General features: G+C 47.1%; 1 protein-coding gene across 1 annotated transcript in view; it reads right to left on the minus strand.

Annotated features, from left to right (window-relative positions):
• RWDD1 (RWD domain containing 1) overlaps positions 1–25,986 on the minus strand; it is a 279,324-nt gene that overhangs the window by 61,929 nt on the left and 191,409 nt on the right. Inside the window, exon 6 of the mRNA XM_069606657.1 lies at positions 8,388–8,450. Coding sequence (XP_069462758.1) covers positions 8,388–8,450 — 63 coding nt within the window. The remainder of the gene's footprint in view (positions 1–8,387; positions 8,451–25,986) is intronic.

Genomic DNA, 25,986 nt, shown 5'->3' on the forward strand with positions numbered 1-25,986 from the left:
CGCTGGTACCTGAAAATGTGATGCCGCTCTACTCCATCCCTACTTCATTACCTACCTCTGCACCTACTTCTGTACCTACTGATAGGCCTGTTCATGTAGGTCTGACTTGAGAAGATACAGATTTGGGCCAGTCCAGTCTGTGGCCTCTACAGTCTGTACTAAAACTAGAATCAACCCCTTTAGAACTGTTCGACTCAGCAAATCCGAGATGCTGCATATTGCTAAGTCATTAAGGGAATTAGCTCTGGATCCAAGAAATTCCTATTACCAATGTAAAAGAGAGTGGCCCTTAGAAATAAGGTGATGACCTGGTTCTGTGGTAGAACCGGAGCAGGGATTGTAAAATGTCTGGACTTGAAGATTTTGCGCAGGATTAAGCTGGACGATTGGTGAACGCAAGCTAATCCGAGATTGGTTGCGGACAGGGGCAATCTTCCTCTCTTTCTGGCAAATTGTAACTAGTTTTCCAATATGCCCTCGGACCTGAAGCCGATTGTAGATAGGAGTATAGCAAAATAAATTATCCTCTAAGTGAGTTACTTCGCTATAATACCACTCTGCATTCTGATTTCTGTTTGTCTTGTAATGTTTCTTTGTGTGCCCTGGGACCTATGGGTGTGCGGCACGTTATGAAAAATTAAATAAATGTTATTTAAAAAAAAGAGGGGCTGGTAGGGAGGGCGATGCAGAATCCGCAGCAGAAACAGCCTTCAGTAAGAACATTTGTCTATGATAGACTCCCAAAGCAGTATGTAATCTGGACAAAGGAGAACCATCTCCGGTTCCGGAAGCACCTCAAAACCTTCCTCTTTGCTTCTGCTTTCTCTCTCCCTCTGCCCTGCTAAATTCTTCACTGAAACTGCACTGAATCTGCAACTGGGCCACTCTCACCGACCTCGGTCCTGGGCCCAGCCACCCTCCACTTGCACTGCCTCCCTGGCAACCCCTGCACTGCGGGACTGTCTCTGTATCCCTACAGCCCCCCCTTCCCAGCACTTGTCTGCACTTACCTTGCACTTGCCACCAGCTGGCCCTATTTATTTATTTTTATTATACTTACTTTGTACTGAACTTCCACCCTCCCCTTCCCCTTGCACTTTTTCCCTTCCCCCCTACCCCTGCACTTGCGCGATCTGAATGACACCTGGCCTAGTAGGATCGTTGTCTGTCTTCCCCTTGTTCCCCCCTCCCTGCCTCGTTGCGCCTTGAAACACTTGTGTATAGGCGCGTTACAAATACCATATCATACCAAATTGGGAATCCTGAAGCACAAGGGAATACAAGCAGTAATGTTTAGCGAACATGTGCAAAGATGCCCCCATAGCGGCCTGGGCAATGTCCTGGACAGGGACTCCCCTCTGCAGGGCAGAGGTGGCGGCCACTCCTTTGGTAGAATGAGCACGGAGACACTCGGGCACATCCCTTCCCAACCAGATCATAGCATTCTGTGATGCAGAGAATAATCCATCTGGATAGGGTCTGTTTGGTCAAAGCGTTGCCAACACAAGCACCAGCGTAACCAACGAAAAAATGTGTCCTATTTTCTAGCCTCTCTAGTATGAGAGACTTGGAAATTAAGGGCCTGCACCAGGTTCAGTCGATGGAATCGTTACTCTGCCTTGGAAGGCTGAGGCGTAGGAAAAAACACAGAAGATGGATCTTCTGAAAGAGATGGAAATCTGAGACCACCTTCGGCAGAAAGGAGGGTCTCGCACTCAAAGCCACCTTCTCTTTGGAGAAAGCCAAATAAGGAGAAAAAGAGAACGCCTTGAGCTCACTTGCCCATCTCATGGAAGTGATGTCAACCAGGAAGATCACCAAGTGTGATGTGATGAATCCTATGGAATTCTCACTAATTCCCTGTCTAAAGTCTCTTCCCAGGTGGCCAAGGAAAGGCAGGCTCTTTCTGATCCTGACCACGGGGGGTGGTGTTCTGCAGGAGGATCAACTGGAAGGAGAAAAGGCTCAGGGAATGATGCAGTTAGGCAAGATTGTATGTAGTAACCCTGTAGGAGAGTACACCAGCCTTGTCCTCTTGGCAATAGGTAACCCAACCTTTGGAATAAGTCTGTACTACACAAGTTGGTAGAGTGATTGAGCAGCCAGGCTCATTTTCAGAGGGGTCAATGTGAGCTGTAGTGTTGTAAAAGAGTTTCACAGTGACAAGTATTGAACTAACACTTGCACTCAAGGTTTCTTGATTAAATAATGATTTATTAATTCAACAGTCAGTTTTGAAATAAGCTTTCTTTAGAAGGGAGCAATTAGCAACAATAGAAATACACTTCAAAATACACTCATTCAGTTTAGTAAATTAAGTAGATGCCCTTTTGGGATTGCACACAGAATTTCCTACACCCTCAGGTGACTTCAATAGCTAGGACACTGTGGACATTAATATATCACTTATTACCATTTTTCTGTCATACTGATGTGTGGCAAAAAGGAATAGGTTAGGGAAGGAAACAATGGTTATCAAGTTTCTCAAATAGGTAAGCACTTTTGAACCCCCCAATGCAATGTAGATTAACCCTTTCCCAACTATACAAGTAAGCTATGTATGACGTTTTGGAGGGATAGCTCAAACACAAAGTCAGAGGTTAGAAGAGTCTTCAGGGAACCAGGGCAGCCAGTGTCACTTGAGTAAAGCCTAGGGGAGCTGAGGCACTTCTTGGAGGTAAAAATCTTGCACAATGATATAATCGTTTTGTTGAAAAAGAAATCACTGTTGGGCCACAAGCTGGGAGGCTTGTGAAAGGCAAAGAACACCAAATTTAAATCACATGCCGGAACCACAAACTTGCATGGAGGAACCTGGTAACACAAACCCTGCAATAACTGCATAACAGTGGGGATTGTGAAAGACTAGCTTTGTTCCAGGGACCACTTGAATAAAGTTTGCGGTGAGGTAACCCTTTAACAGTGCCAATCTGTAGGCCCGCTTGGGCAAAGGAAAGCAGAAAATCCAACACAGGTCGACAGAGGACAGGATAAAGGATCCAGGGTCCCACTTGCGGCACCAAATAAAAAATATACGCCAGCAGCAAGCATAAATTGATTTCGCCTCCACTGAAAGGAGCGCATCAAGGACATCGCCAGACAAATTCCACTCCTTGTATCTCAGCAGCCAAGCATGAAGATTAAGGCTGCCGAGGTTGGGATAGATTACCTGCCCCTCCGACTGGGAGAGCAAGGCAGATGGACATGTCCAGCAGTTCCGGATACTACGTTCTCCGGGCACAATCTGGGATGATCAGGATCGGTGTAATGCATGACCACTGTTTTGGCCATCAGGATCGATAGTCTTGTATTTCACAGAGGTGAGGAAGGTGACCAGAGCCAGCCCTATTGCCCTCCACTCCAGCAAGTTGATGCGTTACCCAAGACCCCATGGGAGACCACAGGCCACTCACTGCAAGGTCCGACAAGAGAGCACCCCAACCTGTCAGATGTGTCCATAACCACCGTCACCTTGGCCAGGTTTGCTGAGACAACACGCCTTTCAGCAGGTTGTCTCGCTCAGCCCACCACACCAAGTCCAGAGCCATTTGATCCGAGACCTTCTTGGTCATGAGGCCTAGAAGGTGCAGTAAGGCTGAGGCTCTGACATGTGTCTGTGACTGAAGGACACGGACCATTTGAAAGAGGTTCGCCAATCAATCCTCAGGCAGGAAAGCCCTGAGACACTGAGCTGGCTGAACCTGAGACTTTTTGAGGTTCAGGGAAAAGCCCAAACACTGCAAAAGATTGCATGTGCGGAGCAGATTATCGGACACTAGCTCCAGTGATCGTGTTCAGATGAGCCAGTCGTCCAAGCAGGGAAAGATGTGAAAGCCCCCTCCCTCCCAAGTCGGGCTGCTACCACTGCGCTTTACCTTGGATATTGCTACTTAGAGGGCAAGAAGGAATTCAAAATACGGCTGTGCACATCCTCATTCCAGCTACTCCTTTTCAGGCCCCTCCACTATCTCTGTAAAACCATACCTTTATTTCTGGCTCATTCAGCGACTGTCCACCTACTGGCCAAAAGAAGGGGGAGAAGAGTAAGGAGCTGTCTGATTGGACGGGTTGTTATGTGTGGGGATCTAGGAGAATTCCATTTAAATCCTCACACTGAAGCACAGTGCTCCCCATTTGCAGAAAAGCAATGGGCCTTGACTGGCATGACAGGAGGGCAATCAGATCTCTAAAAGTTCAAAGGCGCATGAATAAAAAAAAACATTTTAAATCATTATTTGCTTGAATGCAGGGTTGATATGATAGTTTATTTATATATAGGGTTACTATAAAAAAGAAAAGAAGCATAGAACACACAGATTGCAAAAATTCAGCTTCCACGAGGAGATTTACATGCTGCTTTTTCAAACAGCAGTAATTGAAATAATAATTCAGGGCTAAATGCAGCTTGAGGTTATCCTGCACCACCCAGTAAGAAGCTACTTCTGGGGAACAGGCCAGTAGTCCATACCGTGACACAAACTGTCCATTATGCTGTAATTTACTTGTGTGTCCTAATGCTCATTTACACATTCCCAAAACACACAGGAATGTGTCATACAGGGATGTTTTACGGCACCATTTGAATTGGGGACTCAAAAGTAACTCCTGGTAGATGTTGGTGTCAAGGTTATCAACGTTTTCTAGGCTATAAATAGGTGCTAAACAGCACCCTGCAATTTCTAATATTACATAGCTCTTTCAAATTTGTGCTAGTTTTGCTCCCAATCTTGACATATTTGGGAACTGAGGCAAAGGCAAGAAGTCCGGGGTTAAGTGTGGAAGCCGGATTAGGACTCGATTACCTGGTTCGTACCGTATAAGAAACGGGGGCGAAAACGTGGAGGAAAAAGCCACCAGTCCAGAGGTTGAAGCACAGAGGGACAGGGTTTTCCTGGACACTGCTGGAGGCCACACCGGTTTGCTGAAATGTACGTCTTCGGGATTCAGCAGGCTGCATCACTTGGCTTGAACGACAACCTGAAGAACGGCTGCAGAAGTCCTACTTTTATTCTAAATTCAAGCCAGGGTCGTCCCAGAGCCCTCCAATCTAATACTTATACTGAGCCCATCACCAGCTTAGTGTACCTGCCCTTGTTTGAAAGGTAGCATATTGTGACCCTTCCAGGGTGCCTCCAGACCTTACTTTATGGAACTGAAGGGGAGGAGGTGAAAGAAATTAGACAATAGAATGACCAGAATCAGAGAAGAAAAACCATTAGGATGAATGAGAGCGATATGGTTGTCAAAGATGGGATGATTATTTTCTCAAATTGGTAAGCACAAGTGTAGAACTCACAAGAGTACAGCTCGGTTTAGAGCAGAGTTTTATTGTTATTACAAAATCTAGAAGCAACAAAGCATGGTGCTAGATGTAGTTAGTTGGTGAGTGGTTGCATGATGGACCTGAGAGGTGCCCAAGCGTGCTGTAGTAGCGTGGAGGCGTTCATCAGATTATTTTGTAAGAAACAATCCCCATCAAGGAAGAGCATTGGGTTTGCCAAGCCAGTTGACAAGCATGTCGGCACCAAGAGTTGGATATGTAAAGAAGTAGGACTGGGCATAATATGGCGTGATTGGTAGGGGAGAGGAAGAGGACACATGATTGACTTGTGCATGCACCATTCAAACTCTGCCTTTACATCTGTCCAGCAACAGGCACGGCAGACTGTCCAAGCCTCCACATCCGGCCAAGAACACATTGCCATTTTGCCCTGGACGTTAAAGCCATTGCCCGAGAAAGGGCTTTCCTTATATGGGTTTGCTTGTCCTGCAAAGGCAGGAAGAAGGTGAAAGAACAAGGTAACACAAAGACAGGGCGAAACACATTTGATACAATCAATTTGAATGTATGGTACTTGAAATGGCATTATGCGTTCAAATGCAAAAGTGCACATGAGATGAAAACAAACCATGATTGAAAAATATATGCTGCCACCAGCCAGTCTTGGACACCTTGGGAAAGTTACAGGAAATGTTATAACAAAATAAAATGGATGCAAAGTACCCCTGCCTCCCCTTTCTGTCAGAAGATGTGTGTAGTTTAAAAACGGGCAAACCGGTACCCCTGCATTAGTGGGCATAGGGGCTAATCAGTTCCCCTAAAGAAGAGGATATAAGCATGGCAAATAAAGCTAAAGGGCTTTGCTTAGCCTTAAAAAAAAAAAAATCAGGTCAGGAAACTAACAAAAGCAAAGCGTTGAGGGGTTCCATAGAGGCCTATCGAGGGAAGGCAGCAACAAGAAAAACTTTCCTAACATTACCATGTACTAAAGGGTTGCTGCTGCAGGCAGGCTCAGTAGAAGTCCCTCTGACCAGAAACTATTTCAGAAATCTTAAAAGAAGGGAGGGGGAGAATGCTTTGTGGTCCATAAAAAGATTCAGCAGGACCTAAAAAGGGAAATCGCAGCAGAAGGCAAGCAAAACCTTCAGGGTACTCCAAAAAAATGCCATACAAAGGGGACTTTCAACCTTATTTCATATTTCCAAAGTGATAAAATTGGCCACCTTCATTTTGCTTTGCTACTCAATGCGTCTGCCCTTCCAGACCACACACGCCGCCAGTGTTCTCTAGGAGTTGCCCATTATGTACCAGGTAAGAAATCCCTGGCACAGTTGCAATTTCAAATTTCCTTCTGCTTCAGACAACAAACATTCAGCATCATGTCTCCTCTATGAAGTGATGAACAATGCATGACCGTGCCCGCCTCACAGCTGGTCTCCAGACTGCCTCGCACATGGCAGAGCACAAAGTCACTTTATCAGCAGACCAGATTGAAAAGAAATACTATATTTTGCCAGATAAAAATGGCAAGATGGGATCGCCGCAGCTCGAAGGTGATGGGGTAATGTCCCTCACCGATGACACCCCAGGTAGAAGTCTTATATTTGAAGGTGCAAGACAGCCTGGTGAACGGTCTTCTCGCCACTTTCAGAATGTTCATGCAGTCAGCTGCAAGTTTAAAAAGCCTGAATCGAATGAGCGCAGGTGCCAAGCTCTGACGTTCAATGTAGGCAGATTGTGATGGAAGACACTACCTTTTAGTCTGGGGGGGGTCCTGCCTGGAAGCATTCTCCTAGGAGTTTGGCTGGAGGTTACAAAGACTCCACCCACGACTAGCATGCCCAGGTTAGGGCAATCAGTATAATCATTGTTGCTCTGCACTGCTTCAGTTTGATAACCACTATGAGTACCAGGGGGATTGGAGGAAAAATGTACAGAAACTTCAATGACCAGGCTATCGAAATGCCATTTGGGAGCAGTGGCGGCAGATTAATTTTTTAAATAGAGGGGTGTGTAAATATTTCTGACAAATCTGCCAGAACGACAGAGCGCTTTCTGTGAAAAATTGGGGAAAAAAGCCACAGTTTGTAATTGGTCTTTAAGGTCACTCCAACCCAAAAATGCAATCGATGTAAGAACAGCAACAGTTCCCAATGAACTTTCGCGATGCCTTTGCCTACAATATATGCCAGTATGACATGCCTTACTTACCGTAATAGCATTTCTGATGATTGTATCTGCCTAGATTCACATGCTGTGCATATAGTCTGACATCCAGTGGTAACCGCAGAGTATTGCATCTTGTCTTTCGAGAATCGAAAGGGGACATCGACATGGGTGTGCCTGTAACACTATACCCAACATGACCTGTATCCAAATCCTTCACGCGTCGAAGTCCCTCAGATTGTTTTTTTCCACCCAGCTAACTGGAAGCCTTAATGCAGAGTTCTTCATAAAACATTGCGTTATTGGCATTTATAACGAGCCTATACAAAAGTATTTCAAGGCGCGACAAGGCAAGGGAGGGGGGAACAGAGGGAAGACAAAGATCTTACTAGGCCAGGAGACTGAGATCGCGCAAGTGCAGGGGAGAGGGGAAAGGGAAAAGTGTGGGGTGGGTTAGAGGGAGGGAGCAGTGCAATCACTCGAAGGTACACTATAATAGGCATGAGCATACTTTGTCATTTTGAATGTGGCAAAGTAGACAAGAGAGGTGTCCAAAAGTCTAAGCAGAGCCAAAACAAAGAACCTTTCTATAGCATACAAGGGTTTTACTGCAGTGGTGCTCCAGAGGCTGCATAAAAGTGTGATTTCTTGTGTATGCAGGGTACAGTATGCAAGGACTTATACCAATAAATACAGCTCCGCAAATGTGCATGTTTAACTAACATGCAACCAACAGAAATGTTTAAAGCGTAGTCACATCAACACATGCATTTTTGGTGAATTATTCAATAACTGTACTTTTGTAGGATGCAAACAATACGGTTGTCCAAATATACACCACAAAGTTTAGTACATGCTTCGATTGTTGCCACACATTTACTGTGATTATAACCTATAGCTGTAAACATACCAGTCAAAAAGTAACACAAATGCATATTACCTTCCTCCAAGAACTTAATGTCTGATGTGTCAAGATTATGATCCGTCTCAAATAGCTTTTTACCTAAGAGATATGAGAAACAAAAACTATATTGAGTATTTCAAATCTTAGTCCAAACAAAACATTTGAGAGAAGTTAGGCTCATTTTTTTTTTTTTTTTTTTAGGTACATATTTAAAATCACTCGGTATTGTAGTTATGTTTGCATGCGTGCAATAGAAAACTGAAGGTCTTTTTCATTGTGGTGAAATGTAAAAATCACTCGCCACCCCCATAAAAAAAACAACCATACATATCCACCTGGATTAACGCCAGCATTTGATTATGACGGCGGTGGTGGTAATGCTTTGGAGCGTGTGGAATCCACCTGCTTTTTACACTTGCTAAAAATAGACCAATCTTCTAGGAATTACTTGCAAATTATGCCTGCCATTCAAAGGCAGCATTTATACGATTTGCATTACGAAGTGCAAAAAATGATTCAAAGCAATTTTACCAGTCTATACTCTGCATTTTGTAGTGAAAATTCTAAAACTGCAAGAAGAGTGCCTTTTTGAAATGCATTGCCGCCCCTCACAGCTCCCCAGGCAACATCCACGGTGCAATTAATGACATTACCATGTGCATGTTTTTAAAGCAAACTTCATTGCAGGACCGTGAAAATATACATTCAAGCAACTTATCTATCGACCGTCTAGCCATACTTGTGACTGTGGGCATCTCCGAAAAACAACATCCCTCATTTCAATTATGTAAAATGTCACCTAGTGTTAATCTTGGTATGTATTAGAGTGAACCAAGTCGCTGTTGTGAAATTTGAGACCGACTTGCTTAATCTTTACTCGCCTTCCTCTTAACTTCGCCCAGCCAAAAGTAATTTACAAGCAGTGCCTTGCTAAAACGCACATTAGGTGGCAGACTGCTCAGTGTTGGAACACCCTCCTTGTCGAGATTATTCGTTTTTGGTTTTAAACACATGGTGGCACTAGCCAACTATGTACCAACACATTGCTAACAGAAAAGTTTGGAAAAGGGAATTTAAAAAGCAAGATAAGTGGCTTACATGGTAACTGGAAATACTTTGGAATGGAATAGAAACATCACAGATGGTTATGTTCAGTCTCTCAGCGCCAATTAAACCAATGGGCATGACTTTTAGAATGATCCGGCCAATCAAAAGACCTGTTTGAAAGCTCTGCTTTAACTTACTTTTTGGTCACAGAGGGATCCTTTGCAGTCACGTGTCTGCGTGTTTAAGAGGATCCTTTCCATTCTCCTCTTAATCATGGTCGCTCTCGCTTCCCCTGCCTTACTGTCTTGCGTGAGGCGATTCAAGCGAGCGCTTCTGTAGGTGCAGACACACCACTGTACGGACCAAGCCAGCAGGACCACGCTGCATTCAAGGGCAGGAAGGCAAGTGAACCGCCAGGGCTGCCGTTCTGGGCAATGCTCGAGCGTGCAGCCGCGTTAACTCAGCCATTGCAGCAGCACACTGTTAAACAGTGTGATCCAACTTATTTCAAGAAACAAAAAGTTTAAACCGGCTGCCAGGCCAACACACTGTTAAACAGTTTAACAGTGTGCTGGCATCAGGCTGAATGCCTATTTAGTTTTGGTGAATTTTTGTGGCGCAAGTCACACATTTTCCAAAACCATTGTTATTAAAAGAGAGGGGAAATGGGGTTCCGAACACAATAATCAGGTTGGCATTGCAACCAGCAATGCTACGGATTGATATGCCCCACTCACTAAAATCTATTTTCAGAACTGCTCGCTGTTTTACCCAATGAGGGACACCCTAACAAGATTTGTTGCAATCAGCAGCTTTCTAAGAAGCAAATCGGTCAGGCTTCCCGTTTCCTAGCTGCGTATTGATTTGCAGTGGCACTCGTGAAGCGAGTCTGCACTCTGCCCCCATGTCTGCCGGCACAATGTTGTTAAGCTTTGTGCTTAGGTTCCTCTTTGCCACAAAGTTTTGCTTGCGTGGGTCCTTGGTCCTTTCCCAGACTTGTAAGTTACTGATTTTGCGGGTGGAGTGAGCCTCTGCCTCCCTCCCCCATTTATGGCACAGGCAGCGCATGATTATCGCCAAGGTGGGTGGTCAATTGAAAACTTTCAGCCCGGGCAGGGCCTGTAAACCCACCCCCGTCCCTGCTTTTTAGCACAACAGCTACCGCACCACTGGGAGAATCCTGCACACTGGAGGGCGCATGGGGGATACAGCCGCATAAACATTCTGCATTGCAGCCCCCTTAGCGCCGACACTCAGTGGGGGCACGTCTACATAAGCTGCTCTCACACACACACCCTCTTACCCCTGTTCCTTATCCGCTACCCTCCCTTGGAGCCCCCCCCTCACAGCCCAAATGAGAGGCATGACCAGTTGACTGAGTTGAAGTAAAAATGCCACCGCAAACTTTATTAACATAAAGTTAGGAGTTAACTTACAGGTGTTCCGTTTCGCCACTACCCTCAGGATTCTGTGCTGAGCAGTAGCAGCCTAAGCCCCCTCCAACCCGCCGCGCCCCTTAAGGTCCTTGCGGACCCTTCGAGGGCCCGGCCCTCCTTATCCGTCCTTCTCTACCCTTTGGCCATTTTTTTTTCTTCATTTTTTCTTTTCATTTTTCTTTTCCCATTTGTATTTAAGTGCATTTTCATTTCCATTTCGTGGTCATTTGTTCTCTGTCTCTTTTCTTAGGATCCATCCACTTATCCTTTGCACCCATCATGATTCCCTTTTCTCCTAAATTCCATCTTCTTCCCCCCCTTCCCCTTAGTGGTCTCTCTTTTCCTTACCAATTTAGCTCCACCTACGTTCTTCCCTTAACCTGTCATGAGTCCCCCCCCCTTTCGTCCAAAACCCAGAGCTGCCCTAAATCCAACTGCCTTAGCTGGAAGGTCTTCCAAGCCCCCTATCCCTCCCCATTATACATGGCCTCCCCTGAGTCTAATACTCCTGGGCGCCGTTCATTCCAAGCTGATGGCTGTGCAGTTCCCTTGTGGTATCCACCAGTACTTTCTATGAGAACACCATGTAACATCCGCTGGGCGTGTCTGAAAGACACCTATTACCGCAACCAGTTCCTCCGCTATGACTCACTGTGGGGCAACCGCTAGCAGTGAGTTCCCCCTCAGGCACCTGGTCGCCTGTGCTGCACGAAAACCCTGCTATACTCCAAACACTGTTCTTCTACCCTCATTCATTCCATTCGCAACAGACAAGCTTGCTCTCCGGACTCCACCGGTGGCGTGATGATTTGTGCTGGGGATCCCTGTCCCCGACCGTCACCCTTGCATGACGGCGTTCCTTGGAAACTCTGCTCCATTATGTCTGGGATCCGTGACAGGAGGACCAACTGTCAAGACAGTGGCGTGCTGGAGGGAGGTCTTCCCTTGACCGTGTGGTTCCTTTTGTAGGAGGCCCCCCCTCCGACATGGGGGGGCATGTTGGGGCTTGCTCGGCCATTGCAATCCCTTCCAGGAGGGCCCTCGCTTGTAAGGAATGGCGTATCTTCCTTTATTTTATTTAAACCTTTTCCTTTTCCATTATTCCATCAGTTTCCCCTGTACTACTCCATCCCCTTGAGCCCCAAGTCCCCCGCCCACATCATCTGGGTGTAATTTCTAACCAAAGTAAACTTAGTTTTTCATCCATTTTAATTTATATTACCTTGCTCTTCATTTTACATGCTCCTTGCATATTATTTTGTATTCTTAATCTTGCGGGGAAGCCAACGCTTCCTTCTATATTCCCCCCAAACCTCCAAAGTGTGTTAGCTCTTCCCCTCAACCACTGTCCTTTCCAGCCCCCTAACACTCCGCCTTTCCTGCCCCTTCCTGGAACCCCCATTTACCCTTCCTTGTTACGCCCGCCAGAGCACCCCTCCCCTGAAAGAGGGAGAGGGGGACCCAGCCTACGCACCATAACTTAACCATAGCTTGCCCAGCCCCAATTCTATTTTGGCGTTGCGGGATGTTGCACACCTGCTTGCGGCTGTATTTGTTTGTAAACCGCTGCAATACCAAAGCCCGTTGGGCGGACCTTCCAGCAAAATCATCTTTTCTGCTTTTCCTCCCCGATTTTGCAAAACACCTCTACCCTTGCCATTACTTATTACTTTACCTACTCATTGTTTACCCATTAGTTTAGCTATAGTTGCACTTTGCTGGTGAAAGTACCTTACTGTTCACTTTGCGTAGCACCTCTCCTGCCTACACTTCCTAACCCCTAGACCATTCCACTCCCCCACTGCACTGTGTTCTGGCTATATGATGTTTGGTAGTTTATTTAGTGCGCCAATGTCACACTAGTACCCAGAAGTTTAAGCACAGACCTCCGGATCGCGCCTGTGTTGCTACGTGTCGTTTTGCTTCCAAGGCGGGCATGTTGCCCCAGAACTCATCGCCCTCAAATGCTCCGATTTAAATGCTAAGCATACAGTAAACCTCACTGGTGTCCCAACACCTCGACCTGTACGAGACTGCAGTGCTCGCCTTTCCTTGTGCTCCAACTACAACCCCAGCATGCATCTCCTCCTTGCATACACCTTATTCTTTCACCGATCGCTGATCCTTGGCCGAAACCCCCCCTACTCATCCGCATTGCACGCGGCAACAAACCCATTTTGTTGGCCGAGCCGACAATGTTGCCCTCCAATTGCTTCTTCCCTACTTGGGATGCGGCCGGCCTACACAAACCACTTGATTTTCGAAAATGTCCCTTCACATTGCCCAGCTCCCCGGCCCACGTCCCCCACCTCACTACTATATCCCATTCCTGTGCCCTGTACTTATTCTTCCTGCCATAAAACTTTCTGCCCCCAGAGTTTCGTACTTTGATGATCCTACGATGCAAGCCGATACGGCCCGCATTATGTACCCGCCGCAACCTGTACCTGGCGGCCGCACATTGTGCGTGCCCCAACCCGACGCAGCAAACATTGTATTCCCACCGCAACCCGAACTGGCCACCTGCACTACCGGCTCCCACTATCTCAAACCTTGCTATTCCCTTGCTGTTCACTCCTGACCGGTACCTTTCTGCAAATGTACTGCCCTCAACCTCCTTCCACCAGCAAACACGACCCCTCCTTCAGGAACATGGATTTTCCGGCCACTCGAACGCTGGAAACTCCTTCTCCCTGAAGAGCAACAAAACAGGAGCCGGCAACAAAACAGGAGCAGGGAAACAAGAGATCAAACACACATGCGGGAGCCCCCTTTTATAGGGCTCCCAGGCTATTGCTTGCACCCTGTTGCACACTGGTGAGGTCACCACTCCTCTGGGCGGTGCCATGCATGGCCGTGGCGTGGGCCCGCCCCCGACCCCTGTGGTGCCCAATGAGAGGCGTCGGTACTAAGGATGGCCCCCGCCAATGACCATTCTTCAAATGGCGTGGGAGCACGGCGGTGCCTTGGAATAGTGGGCAAGAGTGCTGTGAGCTTCTTCACGGTCACCGTCAATTTGGGCTGCAAACATACCTGCCTAACCTCCGGGTTTAGCCCGGAGTTTCAGGGTTTTTGTGCTCTTCTCTGGAAGATCGAGTCTCCGGGTTCCTGGCCGGTAAAGGACACCGCTCCATAAATTAGTAAATGAGCCATAAACATTCCTGCATTAGGCAAATTGCTGCCTGGGCTCGAACGCCATGCAAAAATAAACGTTTCTACAATCTGTCTCATGGTATTTTGCGCTGAACGTTACATGAATGTGCCTGAAAATCTAGTGGTCTTTTTGTCAAGTTATAGAATTTATGTAAACATGGGCGAATGCAGAACATTGTGTATAAAGTTAAAGTCCCTTTTTAAAAAGGGAAATAAATGCATTGTCTGGCGAAGAAAAAAAACAAAAGTTGCCAGGTTTTCCCGTTTCTATTGCAATTGTGGGGAAAAACTGCCCTGTTTTCTTAGCACGATTGTATGTTTTTTTAAAAAATATGTGGGCGTGGCCGGTTGACGGAGCTTGGGTGATGGAATTTTCATGGTTTTTGGTTCTCTAATGTAGGGAGGAATGGCTGCGAGCCCGCAGCTTCGGTTTCCCCAGCAGGAACATCGCACATGAAAGACATGCATTACTGACCGTAAAAGCATTTCTGATGGTTGTATTTGCTTAGATTCACATGCTGTGCATATACTGACATCCAGTGGTCACTGCGGAGTATTGCATTTTGTTTTTCGTAGTCGAAAAGGGGACGTCAACATAGGTGTGTTTGTAATACTATCCCTATAGTGATGTATAGTGTACCCACAATCCCCCTGTTTGTATTTTTTCTGCCCTGAGGGAGCCTTGTTAGTACGTGAGTGAGTACAGAAAAGAGAGAAAGTAATAAGACTTTGTTCCTTCCATCCGAGCGGAGAGGAAGGGTGGGCGCATGTGAATCTAAGCAGATACAACCATCAGAAATGCTTTCACAGTAAGTAATGCATGTCTTCTGATGTCTGTTAATCTACTTAGAATCACATGCTGTGCATAGACTAGCGAGCAGTACCTGGAGTTGGAGGTGGGTTGTGAGAAGGAACAGTAGAAAAAAGATGTCTTAGTACTGCTTGTCCCACCTGAGAATCAGATCTAGAATGGGCACCTAGACAGTAGTGTTTTGTAAAGGTGTGTACAGAACTCCAGGTTGCCGCTTTGCAAATGGACTCAAGGGGAACTTTTGCAATGAATTCTATGGAAGCCTCAGTGCCTCAAGTAGAGTGTGCTCTTGGCTTGAAGGGCAGTTCTCTCTTTGCAAGAGTGTAACATAGTGTGATGCATTTGACAATCCACCTTGATATTGCTGATAGAGACAGTGTCCCCCTTCTCTACCAGCTGCCACTGAAACAAAGAATTGTTTAGTTTTCCTCAGTGGTTTAGTTCTATCCATGTAGAACATGACTGCCCTGCGCACATCTAGTGTGTGAAGGCTTCTTTCGGCCATGTTAGTAGGTCTCTGGAAGAACGTGGGTAGTTCGATTGACTGGTTCACATGGAACTTTGAAATACATTTCGGCGCAAATCTGGGATGTGTGCGCAGAACTACCTTATCTTTGTGTACTGTAACAAAGGGGTCCAAAACCGAGAGGGCCTGTAGTTCGCCAACTCTTCTGATAGAAGTGATAGCTACTAGAAAGGCTGTCTTGTAAGTCAGGTCTTTCAGACTAGCTTTATGCATAGGCTCAAAAGGGGGTCCCATGAGCCTAGTTAAAACCACATTTAGATCCCACCCAGGGGCTGGGTGAGTGATGGGGGGATACATTCTTTTAACCCCTTCCATAAAGGCTTTAATCACAGGTATTTTCCACCAGGACACCTTCTGCTGTGACGTGGTGTAGGCTGACAACGCCGCTAGGTGAAACTTTAAGGAATTGAAGACTAACCCAGAGTCCAACAGATGGGTTAGATATAACACAATGTGTGAAGGAGAGCAATCGGTGGGATTGACGCCTTTGGAACTGCACCAGATGACAAAACGTTTCCATTTGCTAGCATGGCAATAACGTGTGTTAGGCTTTCTTGCCTCCCTCAGTATGTCCATGCATCTTTGAGGGAGTTGCAGATGTCAAAACTCTATGACCTCAGGAGCCAGGCTGCTAAGTTCAGAGTTTGTGGGCATAGGTGCAGAGTCTCCCCCCTGTCCTGAGACAACATGTTGTACGGGCAGGGCAGCTTGACTGGTGGGGAGAGGGACTTTTCCATCAGGTGCGCGAACCAAGGTTGGCGGGCCCACATGTGAGCCACCATAAATCATGGTGACTGGTTCCTGGTGCATCTTGTGTACCATCTTATTCAGAAGGGGAGTCGGGGGGGGAAAGCGTAGACAAATTTCCCCAACCAAGTTATCCAGGGACCGTTCCCCTTGGAATGGTTCTGGAGGTACATGTAGGTATAATCTTGGTATTGGGCGTCCTGAGTTGAATACAATGTCTTTGTGCAGTCGCCATTCGTACTCTTCTGGCAGAGGAACATCTCTGCTGAGTACGTCTGCCAGAAGATTGAGTTCCCCTGGAACATGTTGGGATATCAGGAACATCTTGTATTTGAGAGCCCATATCCAGATGTTTTGGGACAGCTTGGATAGCCCTGGAGAGTGAGTGCCCCCCTGTTTGTTCAGGTAATACATTGCTGTTGTGCTGTCGGTTAGGACCAGCACTGTCTTCCCTTGCAGTTGCTCCGGAAAGGCTTTCAATGCTTTGAACACTGCTAGTAGCTCCAGTAGGTTTATATGGTTGGACGCTACCTGAGTGGACCACACTCTGTGCGCTGTCTGTTGAAACAGGTGAGCCCCGCCCAACCTGTGAGAGATGAGTCTGTCGTGAGAGTGGCTTCCACTGCAGGGGTGGTGAAGGTTTTCCCCTTCAAGAGGTTCTCCCTCGACCACCACTGCAGAGAGAGAACGAGGGCTGGCGAGACAACAGATCTTCCCATTGTCCGCTGGCCTGACACCACTGGCCGTTGAGCCACTCTTGCATGGGACGCATGCGCAGCCGCGCGTGGGGAACCAAGTATATGCATGACGCCATCATCCCTAGCAAACACATAGCTTTGCGTATCGTCACCTCTCGACTGGCTACATACTGAGGAACCTGAGAGAGCATGTTCTGAACCCTCTTGCTGGAAGGGAAGACTAGACCGTCTTCCGTACGAATTAGAGCCCCCAGGAACTGTTTTACATGGCTGGGGACTAAGCTGGATTTCTTTTCGTCGTTAGGCTGAACAGTAGATCTACTGTTTTTTGGGTGTTCGAAAAACAAACGTCGAACGAGTCCCCCGTGATGAGCCAATCGTCGAGGTAAGGGTAAACTGAAAGTCTGCGCAGGTGTGCCGCTGCCACTGCCAGGACCTTGGTAAACACCCTTGGCACCAAGGCTATGCCAAAGGGGAGTACCTTGAACTGGTAGTGTTTGACCTGAATCACGAACCTTCTGTGCACTGGCAGCATTGAAATATGAAAGTATCCATCTTTCATATCCAATGTTGTCATGAAGTCCCCCTGTTTTAGCAATGGGATCAACTCTTGCAGTGTTACCATGTGAAACTTCTGGTGCTTTATGAACTTGTTTGCTGGGCGCAGGTCTAGAACAGGGCGCATGGTGAGATTCTTTTTTGGGTACAAGGAAGTACACTGAATAGATACCCTTGTTTACCTGAAGAATCGGGACGGCTTCTATGGCGTCCTTTCCCAGCAGCGCTTCCACCTCTTGGATCAGGATCTGCAGATGTTCCGGTGAAAGGCGTCAATGTTTCGCGGTCTGAACTGTGGAGGTCGGGCGAATTCCACGCAATAACCGTGGGCCACCGTCTTTAAGACCCACTGATCTGAAGTTATCCCCTCCCATGCCTTGAGGAAAGATGTTAATCGCCCCCCGACCGGGGAGACATTGGAGGGGACCTGGACTTGGTGGTCATTTCTGACCCGAAGTTGACGCTCCTCTGGAATTGGAGCCTCTACCTCTATTCTTTCCGCACTTCTGACCCCTCTGGGGTTAGTAAGTGGGGCTTGCAGCAGGTTGACTTGAGTTGAAGTTGCCCGTGCCGAAATTGTTTTGAGTGGCGCGGGCTTGTCCTCAAAAGTACCGCCGAGAATTACTGCCCCTCTGTGAAGAGGGTTTCTGGGAAATTTGGTGCAGCGACTTAATAGTCTCGTGCTCCTACTTGGCTGTCTCCAACGCATCATCTACCGCCTTCCCAAAGAGGTTGGCCTCTTCGATGGGGTTGTTGATAATGGATGCCTGGGTCTCAGGCCTGAAGCCCGACGTGCATAGCCACGCGGGCCTCTTTAGGAGAGTACCCTGTGCGAGAGACCTGCCTGCTGTCTCTGCGGTGTCCAGGGTATTCTTTACCACATTCTGATTGGCAAGTTTGCCCTGCGAGACAATGGCGAGTAGCTTGGCTCTGGTTGGTTCCGGAACCTCTTGAAGGCCTTCCTGGAGTAGGTTCCATTGGGCGTCGACGTAGCTTGCTAGTAACATCGTGTTATTGGCAATCCGGACGGTATAGGCCGCCGCCGACGTAACCCGTTTGCCTAAGGCATACAACCTTTTGGACTCATTGTCCGGGGGTGACTCTCACATGGAAAGGGGAACCCCTGCTCTCTTGCGAGTGTTGGTCACCATCAGCGAGTATGGTATTGGGTGTTCGTTGATATAAAGCGGGTCGATGGGGGAGGGTCGGAAAAGTTTTTCGACCCTTGGGTTCACAGCCCTAGTCTGAGCGGGTGCGAGTAAGGAAGGGGCCAGCCGTCTCTTTACAGAGCTCAAGAGAGGGATAGACTGGCTTGCCGGAGGCTTTTAATTAATAATGTCCTCTGCAAAATCTTGTTCGGGCAAGGCTTCACGCGTGGGAATTTTAAAGAATTCCGCTGCTTTTTTCAACATGTTGTTGAAAGCCATTTGATCATCCACCGGGGAAGCTTGTTGAATCGGGGTGGATGGGGGAGAGTCGAGGCAAACGATATCAGAGTTGTGATCGTCCTGCTGGGTGTCCTCCCAGTTGTCCGTTGCTCTTTGATCTTCCCCATAGTTGTCCAGAAAAGAGGACTCCTCTTCTTCTGTATAGATGTCTCTATACGTGTCCATCTGGACTTCTTCTTGATAGTCAACTTGGTGTTGGACATCTTGTGTTTGAGGGTTAGGGTCTACCCAAGCTTTTTTCAGCGAAGGTTGATCAGAAGCCCTGAAAAACTGCTCCAGCCGATCCATACACCCCTCGAATTTGTCTGTGGTCCACTTGGATGACCCAAATGGACCTAGCTGAGTAGGAACCATGTTCTCCGCCCTAAGACATTGAGAGGATCTCCTCAGGGTGCTCGAGCGGGGGAACCAGGCTTTCTGGGTAATAGTCTTCGGGATCGTCTTCCAAATCCGTGGAAAACCTTTCAGCGGATTGGCCCATAACTGTGGGCGGAACTGGAACTAGGCCCACCGCCGTAGCAATCCTATTGATGCTATTACGGATATTCACCAAATCTTCGGAAGACAACACCTCCAATGATGTGTCGGCAGTGGAAATGTCTTCCGCGGCTCCAGAAGGGCCAGCGGATGGCTTCTCGGGTAGAGGCCTACTCATAGTTTTCAGGCCTGAACGGGCCTTGGAATCCGTCGAAGTTTCTTGTTCTGAAACTTCGGGGCGTGTAGTTTGGGGAGTAGCGCCCTTGTTATGTTTGTTATGCCCAGTCATGCGCTGCTGCGGATGCGGGGAAGGCTTCGGACCTGACCGATCCGTGGGTACCGCCGAAATTTCTGGCGGGCCCGTTGCTGCTTTCGCCTTCTTCGACGATGCCGTTGAGGACAGCGTTTGGGTTGTGTGCTTGGTGCGGTGCAATTGTACGCCCCCGTCACCGGGTGTGTTCCCTGTAGCAAGACCGGAGTCGAGCCTGGAAGGGTCAGGAACGGGCGTGGCAGCCCTAGAAGTGTCCGCCACAAGGTCTATAACGTCCGCATTGAACGTTTGGTCATCCGACGTGCCCCCATCACTTTCGGCTGGTGTTGCGGCAGGGGAAGGAGGCTCCACGCGTGACATGCCATACGCGGCCCACCGCTTTAACCGGCGCTCCATAAGGGTCTTAGGTTTAAGGAGTTTACACCCCCGAACACCGCCTTTCGTCGTGCTCTAGGGAGAGACAAGCGTTACACGAAGTGTGCTCGTCTTTCCACGGATATCTAACCCTGCACACAGGGCAGAATCTAAATGGAGTCCTTTCCATAGCAGAAGGGAAGGGTGACCAGACCAAAAGGGAAAGCAGTGGAAAAGAGGAAAGACATAATAGTATGGCAAACCCCTGAGCCCACTCTCCCTACTGTGTAGGTTGGCCGGAAGGCCCGACCACGTGGATGTCCGAACGCTGAATCTTAGGCGTCAGAACCCACAGCCGTAGACGATTCCCCCGTAGTCTTCATCGATGATGTTCTTGATGGGTGAAGTGACTTAACGGGTGTAAACCGACAATTCGGTATGTCTCATGAAGAGCTCCGCTATAGGGCGACCAGTGATCTGGGCGGAAAAAAACAATCTGAGGGACCTCAGCGCATGAGGGATTTTGGGTACTACACACGTCACGATAGGGATAGTGTTTCAGACACGCCTATGCCGACGTCCCCTTTCGGTCCTCGAAAGACAAGATGTAATACTTCGCGGTTACCACTGGATGTCGGACCATATGCACAGCATGTGACTCTAAACAGATTAACAAGCATCAGAACACTTATTACAGACAGTTGACAGGTATAGCAATGGGAGGCAGCTATGCCCCAGTCCTTCCAAATATATTCATGCACCATTACGAGCAACTATTTGTCTTTGCTAATGCTTTGTTCTCACCGTATATTTACACATGGAAAAGATACATAGACGATGTGTTTCTGATTTGGAAAGGCCCTTGTGACTCAATGATTTTGTGTCATACCTAAATTCCAACACATGTGGCATTCAATTTTCCCACACGTCCAGCTTTAGTAGCATTAATTTTTTGGACTTATCGATCAGTATTTCTGAGAATAAATATGTAACGAATCCACATCAGTCAATGCAGTGCTACATGCAAGTAGTTGCCACAAGAAATCTGTTTAAAAAATATCCCAAAAGGGGAATTTGTACGTGCTAGACGCAATTGCTCCTTAAACAAGGAATTCATTACGGAATGTGCGCTAATCTTTAATCGCTTCTTGTCACGAGGCTATGACAGCAGCCTCCTCGACAAGACACAACGGGAGGTTAAATCTATGAAGAGAGAGGACCTGCTTACTCCCAAAGTACGCCCCCAGAGTACTCACAGTAACAAATTGGAATGTATTACCAGATACAATGCAGATAGTTCTAGTCTGTACAAGATTGTCAATAAACATTGGCAAATCCTACAGCTCGACAGAGACATTAGCTCCTGGGTAGATGACTCGCCCAACTTCATCTACACCAAGGCTAATAATCTCAAGAGCATCCTCTCACCCTCTTTTATGTCTAACCCACAATGCAAATCCACTTGGCTACACCAACCAGACAACAAAGGCTTCCGGAAGTGTGGGGGATGCTCTGTGTGTTTACGCATACGAAACCTGCCGAATTTGGCCAATTGGGCACTCACAGAATTCAATCTTTCATCAATTGTAACACCAAATTCTGTGTATATTGCAACATATGTGTTTGTGGACAGTGCTACATTGGCAGTACAATTCGACCGGTAAAAATTAGGATAAGGGAACATTTGGCATCCATCTCCCAGGTAGATTTAAAGTACCCACTGTCGGTACATTGGCAACAAGTCCATCAAACGGACAAGGCACAAATCAAATTTACTGGATGGCGAAAGTGACCCTGCCACAACATGGGGGCAATTTAGTCCTTAAATTGAGGCAATTAGAGGTTCGCCTCATTTGCCAATACTGCACTGTCACACAAGGCCTCAATACGGACCATCAATTATCTGTATTTCTATGAGCATTGTGCTTTTATTGTAGAACCTCATGTACATCTCGCTTAAATGGATAACATTTTATTATGTCCGAATTGATTCAACGTTGGCCATCCAATTAATTCTTAATAAATGTATACTTCTAATTTTTGCCTGCCCAAACCAGGCAGGAACTCAAGAGGCAGATTTATGGGGGTTAACTTGCTCCCACTACCCATTAATGGGTCAGATATTCACCCTTACACATCTTTTCATCATGCCCAGGCGCCGCGCACATTATTATTCTTTTAATTTTAATATGGTCCATTATGCCGTCCAATTAGCCGCGCGGCCCATTTGCACATATACTAACTGTCTGGGACTCATGACACATGGACAGATTCGGGTCCAACATATTATGTTTTTCATGTAGATTCTCGAGCTGACTCAAATACCTCCCATGTGTCATACCTTTTCAAACTAACACATCCACTCGTGTTTAACGAACTTTTAACCTTAATCCTGCTTCCGCATGTTAGCCAACTTCATATTGTCAAATGCAGCAGTCCTTGTGTGCATTGACTTTCAGGCATCCGCCACATCAGCCTTCCAGCACATTGCTAGGGCTGCAATGTGCACACACTCAAGATGGCGGCCTTTTCCGGCACACGTTCGTCTCTGTGGCGGTCTGGCTTCGTGTTCATCATCGGGAGTAGGAGTCGCGCACGCCCGGTTCCTGCTCCCAGATACAGTGGAGACGCTGGTAAGGATAGTATTGCGCGCAGACCCCTAGTGCACCAGAGGGTCTACGCGCCTTGGCTAATGAATGGTCAGACGCGCACCTATGGCCACTTGTTAATTGACTTGTCTGTCTCCCCTTCTTCCCTTCTCCTGCTGGGCTCGCTTCTTCGCGCACGGTTTCACTTTCCTCCGTGCTCCCAGTTTCAACGCGAATACGCATTAAATTGTACTTGCAACTGCATATCAAGGTATGTAGGCATTTTTTTATAGCCATTTTAACTTTAACTAATCAGTTTCAGCAGCTTAATTCATTGTTTATTCCAAGCTTCACCACTAATACACTACATGTTCCAATTACAGTGGAGCCCACGATTCCTTTTCCTTCCACGCTTACCATAATTTTTTTGGGCAAGTGCATTTTCAGGTTATTACACATGGCTATCAGGCTTCTTCTTGGGCAAATTCATACTCACTCATTATTCCTTCTTAATCCCCTGCTTTAGTGTTCAAATCACAGGAAACCTACTTCGCAGGTACTTCATTACAGTTTTTAGTAAAAACACCAACTAACTGTATGGCCAACTTTTTTTTTTATAACATTTTATTGGTATTTAAAACAAAAACAGATAAACAAACAATACATGCACACTGCTGGTAAGGGTGAATGGCAGTGTCTGATCGATTTATGCATATATTGCAAATTGGGTCGACTTATCCCAACACGGAAACAACATTTAATTCCTCTATTTTGCGAACACCGTGGGTATCAGGGGGGGTACTTTAACATATCACAATGACCATTTATCCTACGTTAGCCCTCATTGGGCGTCTTCCCATTTCTGCCATACTTTTAGCGCTTTAGCCGGGCATCCTCTGGCTGAGTATACCCTGTGTTCCATCGCAACACAAATGTCCACATCTGTCCTCCACTGTTCATAACTCGGTGTTTGATCCGATCCCCATTTTTGGGCAATGTTCCTTTTCAGAAGTGCAGTAGTGGTGAACAAAAGCAGTTTTTTATATCTAGATAAATCAATTTCATCATCCATTCCCAACAGTAATAGCTTAGGGTCTCTAGGAATTGTTTTACCCATGACTCTGGAGAGTTCCACAAAACATGCCTCCCAGAGTAGTTGGATGGATGTGCAATCCCACAGGATGTGGAAGAACGTGCCTTCCTCTGTTTTGCATCGCAGGCAATTTGGGTCATTTATCCTCCCCCATTTGTATAGGGCAAACTTAGGGTAGTATACTCTGTGTAGTATCTTTAACTGAATCAGTCTAAACCTTGAGGATATGGCTATCTCCCTAGGGAACATTAGTGCTTTAACCCATTCCTCCGCTAGTATAGCACCCACGTCCGACTCCCATTTGGTCCGCAGCGACAGCAGATCTGGTGTGCCAAAGGAATTTATGGCACTCTACAAAACCGATGTCACTTTGTCGGTGATTCGTTCCGGGAATAAGTTTCTTTCTATGGGGGTATAATCCAGCAGAGAGATCACTTCGGGGAGGATGCCCTGCAATGCGTGTTGTAGTTGGGTATAGTGATAGTGTTCAGTTTGGGGAAGTCCAAAGCGGAGTGCCAGCTCCGTGAATGGGACTATATTGTCTTCTTTCACAACATCGCCCAATGTGAGCGATCCATGCTGAGACCAATTCGGCCATCTGGGGAGCATGTATACACCGGGGAGTTTTCGATTATTCCACAGAGGTTGCGCCTGCGATAGTTTGTCGCCCCATCCCACAAATGTATGTGCATCTGTCCAGATTTGTGTTATCTGTGCACCCATGTTGGGAATGGTTCTTCGGGCCCTTTTCTTATAGAGGTATTGCATAACGGGTCTCTCGGGAGTGTCGACTTCTAGAGATCTATTATGTGGCGCAGCTGTGTCCCCGTGTAGTTGGTCGTTCACTTTCATCAATTGGCTGGCCCAGTAGTACGTCTGCATTCGGGGTAGCCCTATTCCGCCCTCCCAAACGGATCTTTGGAGCGTGGCGAGTGCAATGCGCGGGTGACCGTCATTCCATAGCAATTTTCGGAGTGTTTGATCTGTTTTCCTGAATATGTTTGGAGGAATATATAGTGGGGCGTTCTGTAATATATATAGGAGTCGGGGCAGGGACATCATTTTGAAGAGCGCAGCTCTACCTAGTAGTGTCAGAGGAAGGGATGACCAGTGTCGGGTGTCCTCCGCGAATCTCGTCATGACTGGGTACAGGTTTCTGGGAACATAATCGTTCAGATTGTTCGTTATTAATATACCTAGATATTTGAATTGTTCCCTTTCCACCTGGTAGGGACATTGGGGCAGGATCGAGTCTTCCTTTTGTCTAAGCGGGAACAGAGTAGATTTAGCCCAGTTAACCGTTAGGCCGCTGAAGGAGCCATATTTCTGGAGTAAGTCGGTCACTATGGGGCAGGATCTGACCGGATCCTTTAGGTATACCAACAAATCATCTGCATATAGGGACACTTTGTCCTCCCAGGCTTCTGACCATCGGAATCCCTTCCATGTTTTGTTGGTTCTTAACAGTATTGAGAGTGGTTCGATTGCTATTGCAAATATCATAGCTGATAGTGGGCATCCTTGTCTGGTCCCTTTACCAATTTCAAAGGGGTTTGATACGTGACCATTTACTTTTGTGACGGCTAGTGGAGATTTATACAGTAATTTAACCCAACTCATAAATTGGGGCCCAAATCCCATTCTACGCATTATTTCCCAGACCGCATCCCACCTGCCCGAATCAAAGGCCTTCTCAAAGTCCACCGCCAACAGGGCTAATGGGCCCCAGATGGTGGTCACATTTTCTATCGCTGTGAATAGTCGATATATGTTCATCTGCGTGGACCTTTACGGCATGAAACCACATTGATCAGGATGGATTAAGAAGGGTATGACTTGCTGGAGTCTATTGGCTAGTGTTTTCGCTAGGATTTTGGTTTCAGTGTTGATGAGGGAAATAGGTCTATACGAACTGCAACTATCCGGGGGTTTGTCTGTTTTAGGTATTACCACTATGGTGGCCTGTCTCAGGTCTTGTGGGAGGGACCCTTCGCTGCGAGAGGTTTCATACATTTTCAGTAAGTGTGGTGTAATTAAGTTTGTGCCTATTTTTTTCCACACCTCAACGGGGAAACCATTGGGTCCCAGGGTTTTCCCGGGTTGGAGGTCCGCGATGGCTGCAGACAGTTTATCCTCCGTCATGTCTGTTTCTAGGAGGGCTCTTTGATCAGGTGTCAAAGAGGTGAGGGTAATTTCCGAAATGGCCGTGGTGTCAATGGGGGAGGTTGGTGCTTTATAGAGTTCCTTATAATAAGCTGCGAACCCTTCCGCTATATCTCGGTCCGCCGTTATTAGTGTATCCTCCTGTGATCTAATTGCTCTGACATGTCAGAGCCCCTCATCTCGCTTCTCCAGCCATGCCAGCATTCTGCCTGCTTTATCCCTGGTCTCATACACTCTGGCACGCATCGCTGCGTGCGCCTGTTTG

The sequence above is a fragment of the Ambystoma mexicanum genome, chromosome 4p, assembly GCF_040938575.1.
Source record: "Ambystoma mexicanum isolate Mex_15411 chromosome 4p, UKY_AmexF1_1, whole genome shotgun sequence".
NCBI lineage: Eukaryota > Metazoa > Chordata > Amphibia > Caudata > Ambystomatidae > Ambystoma > Ambystoma mexicanum.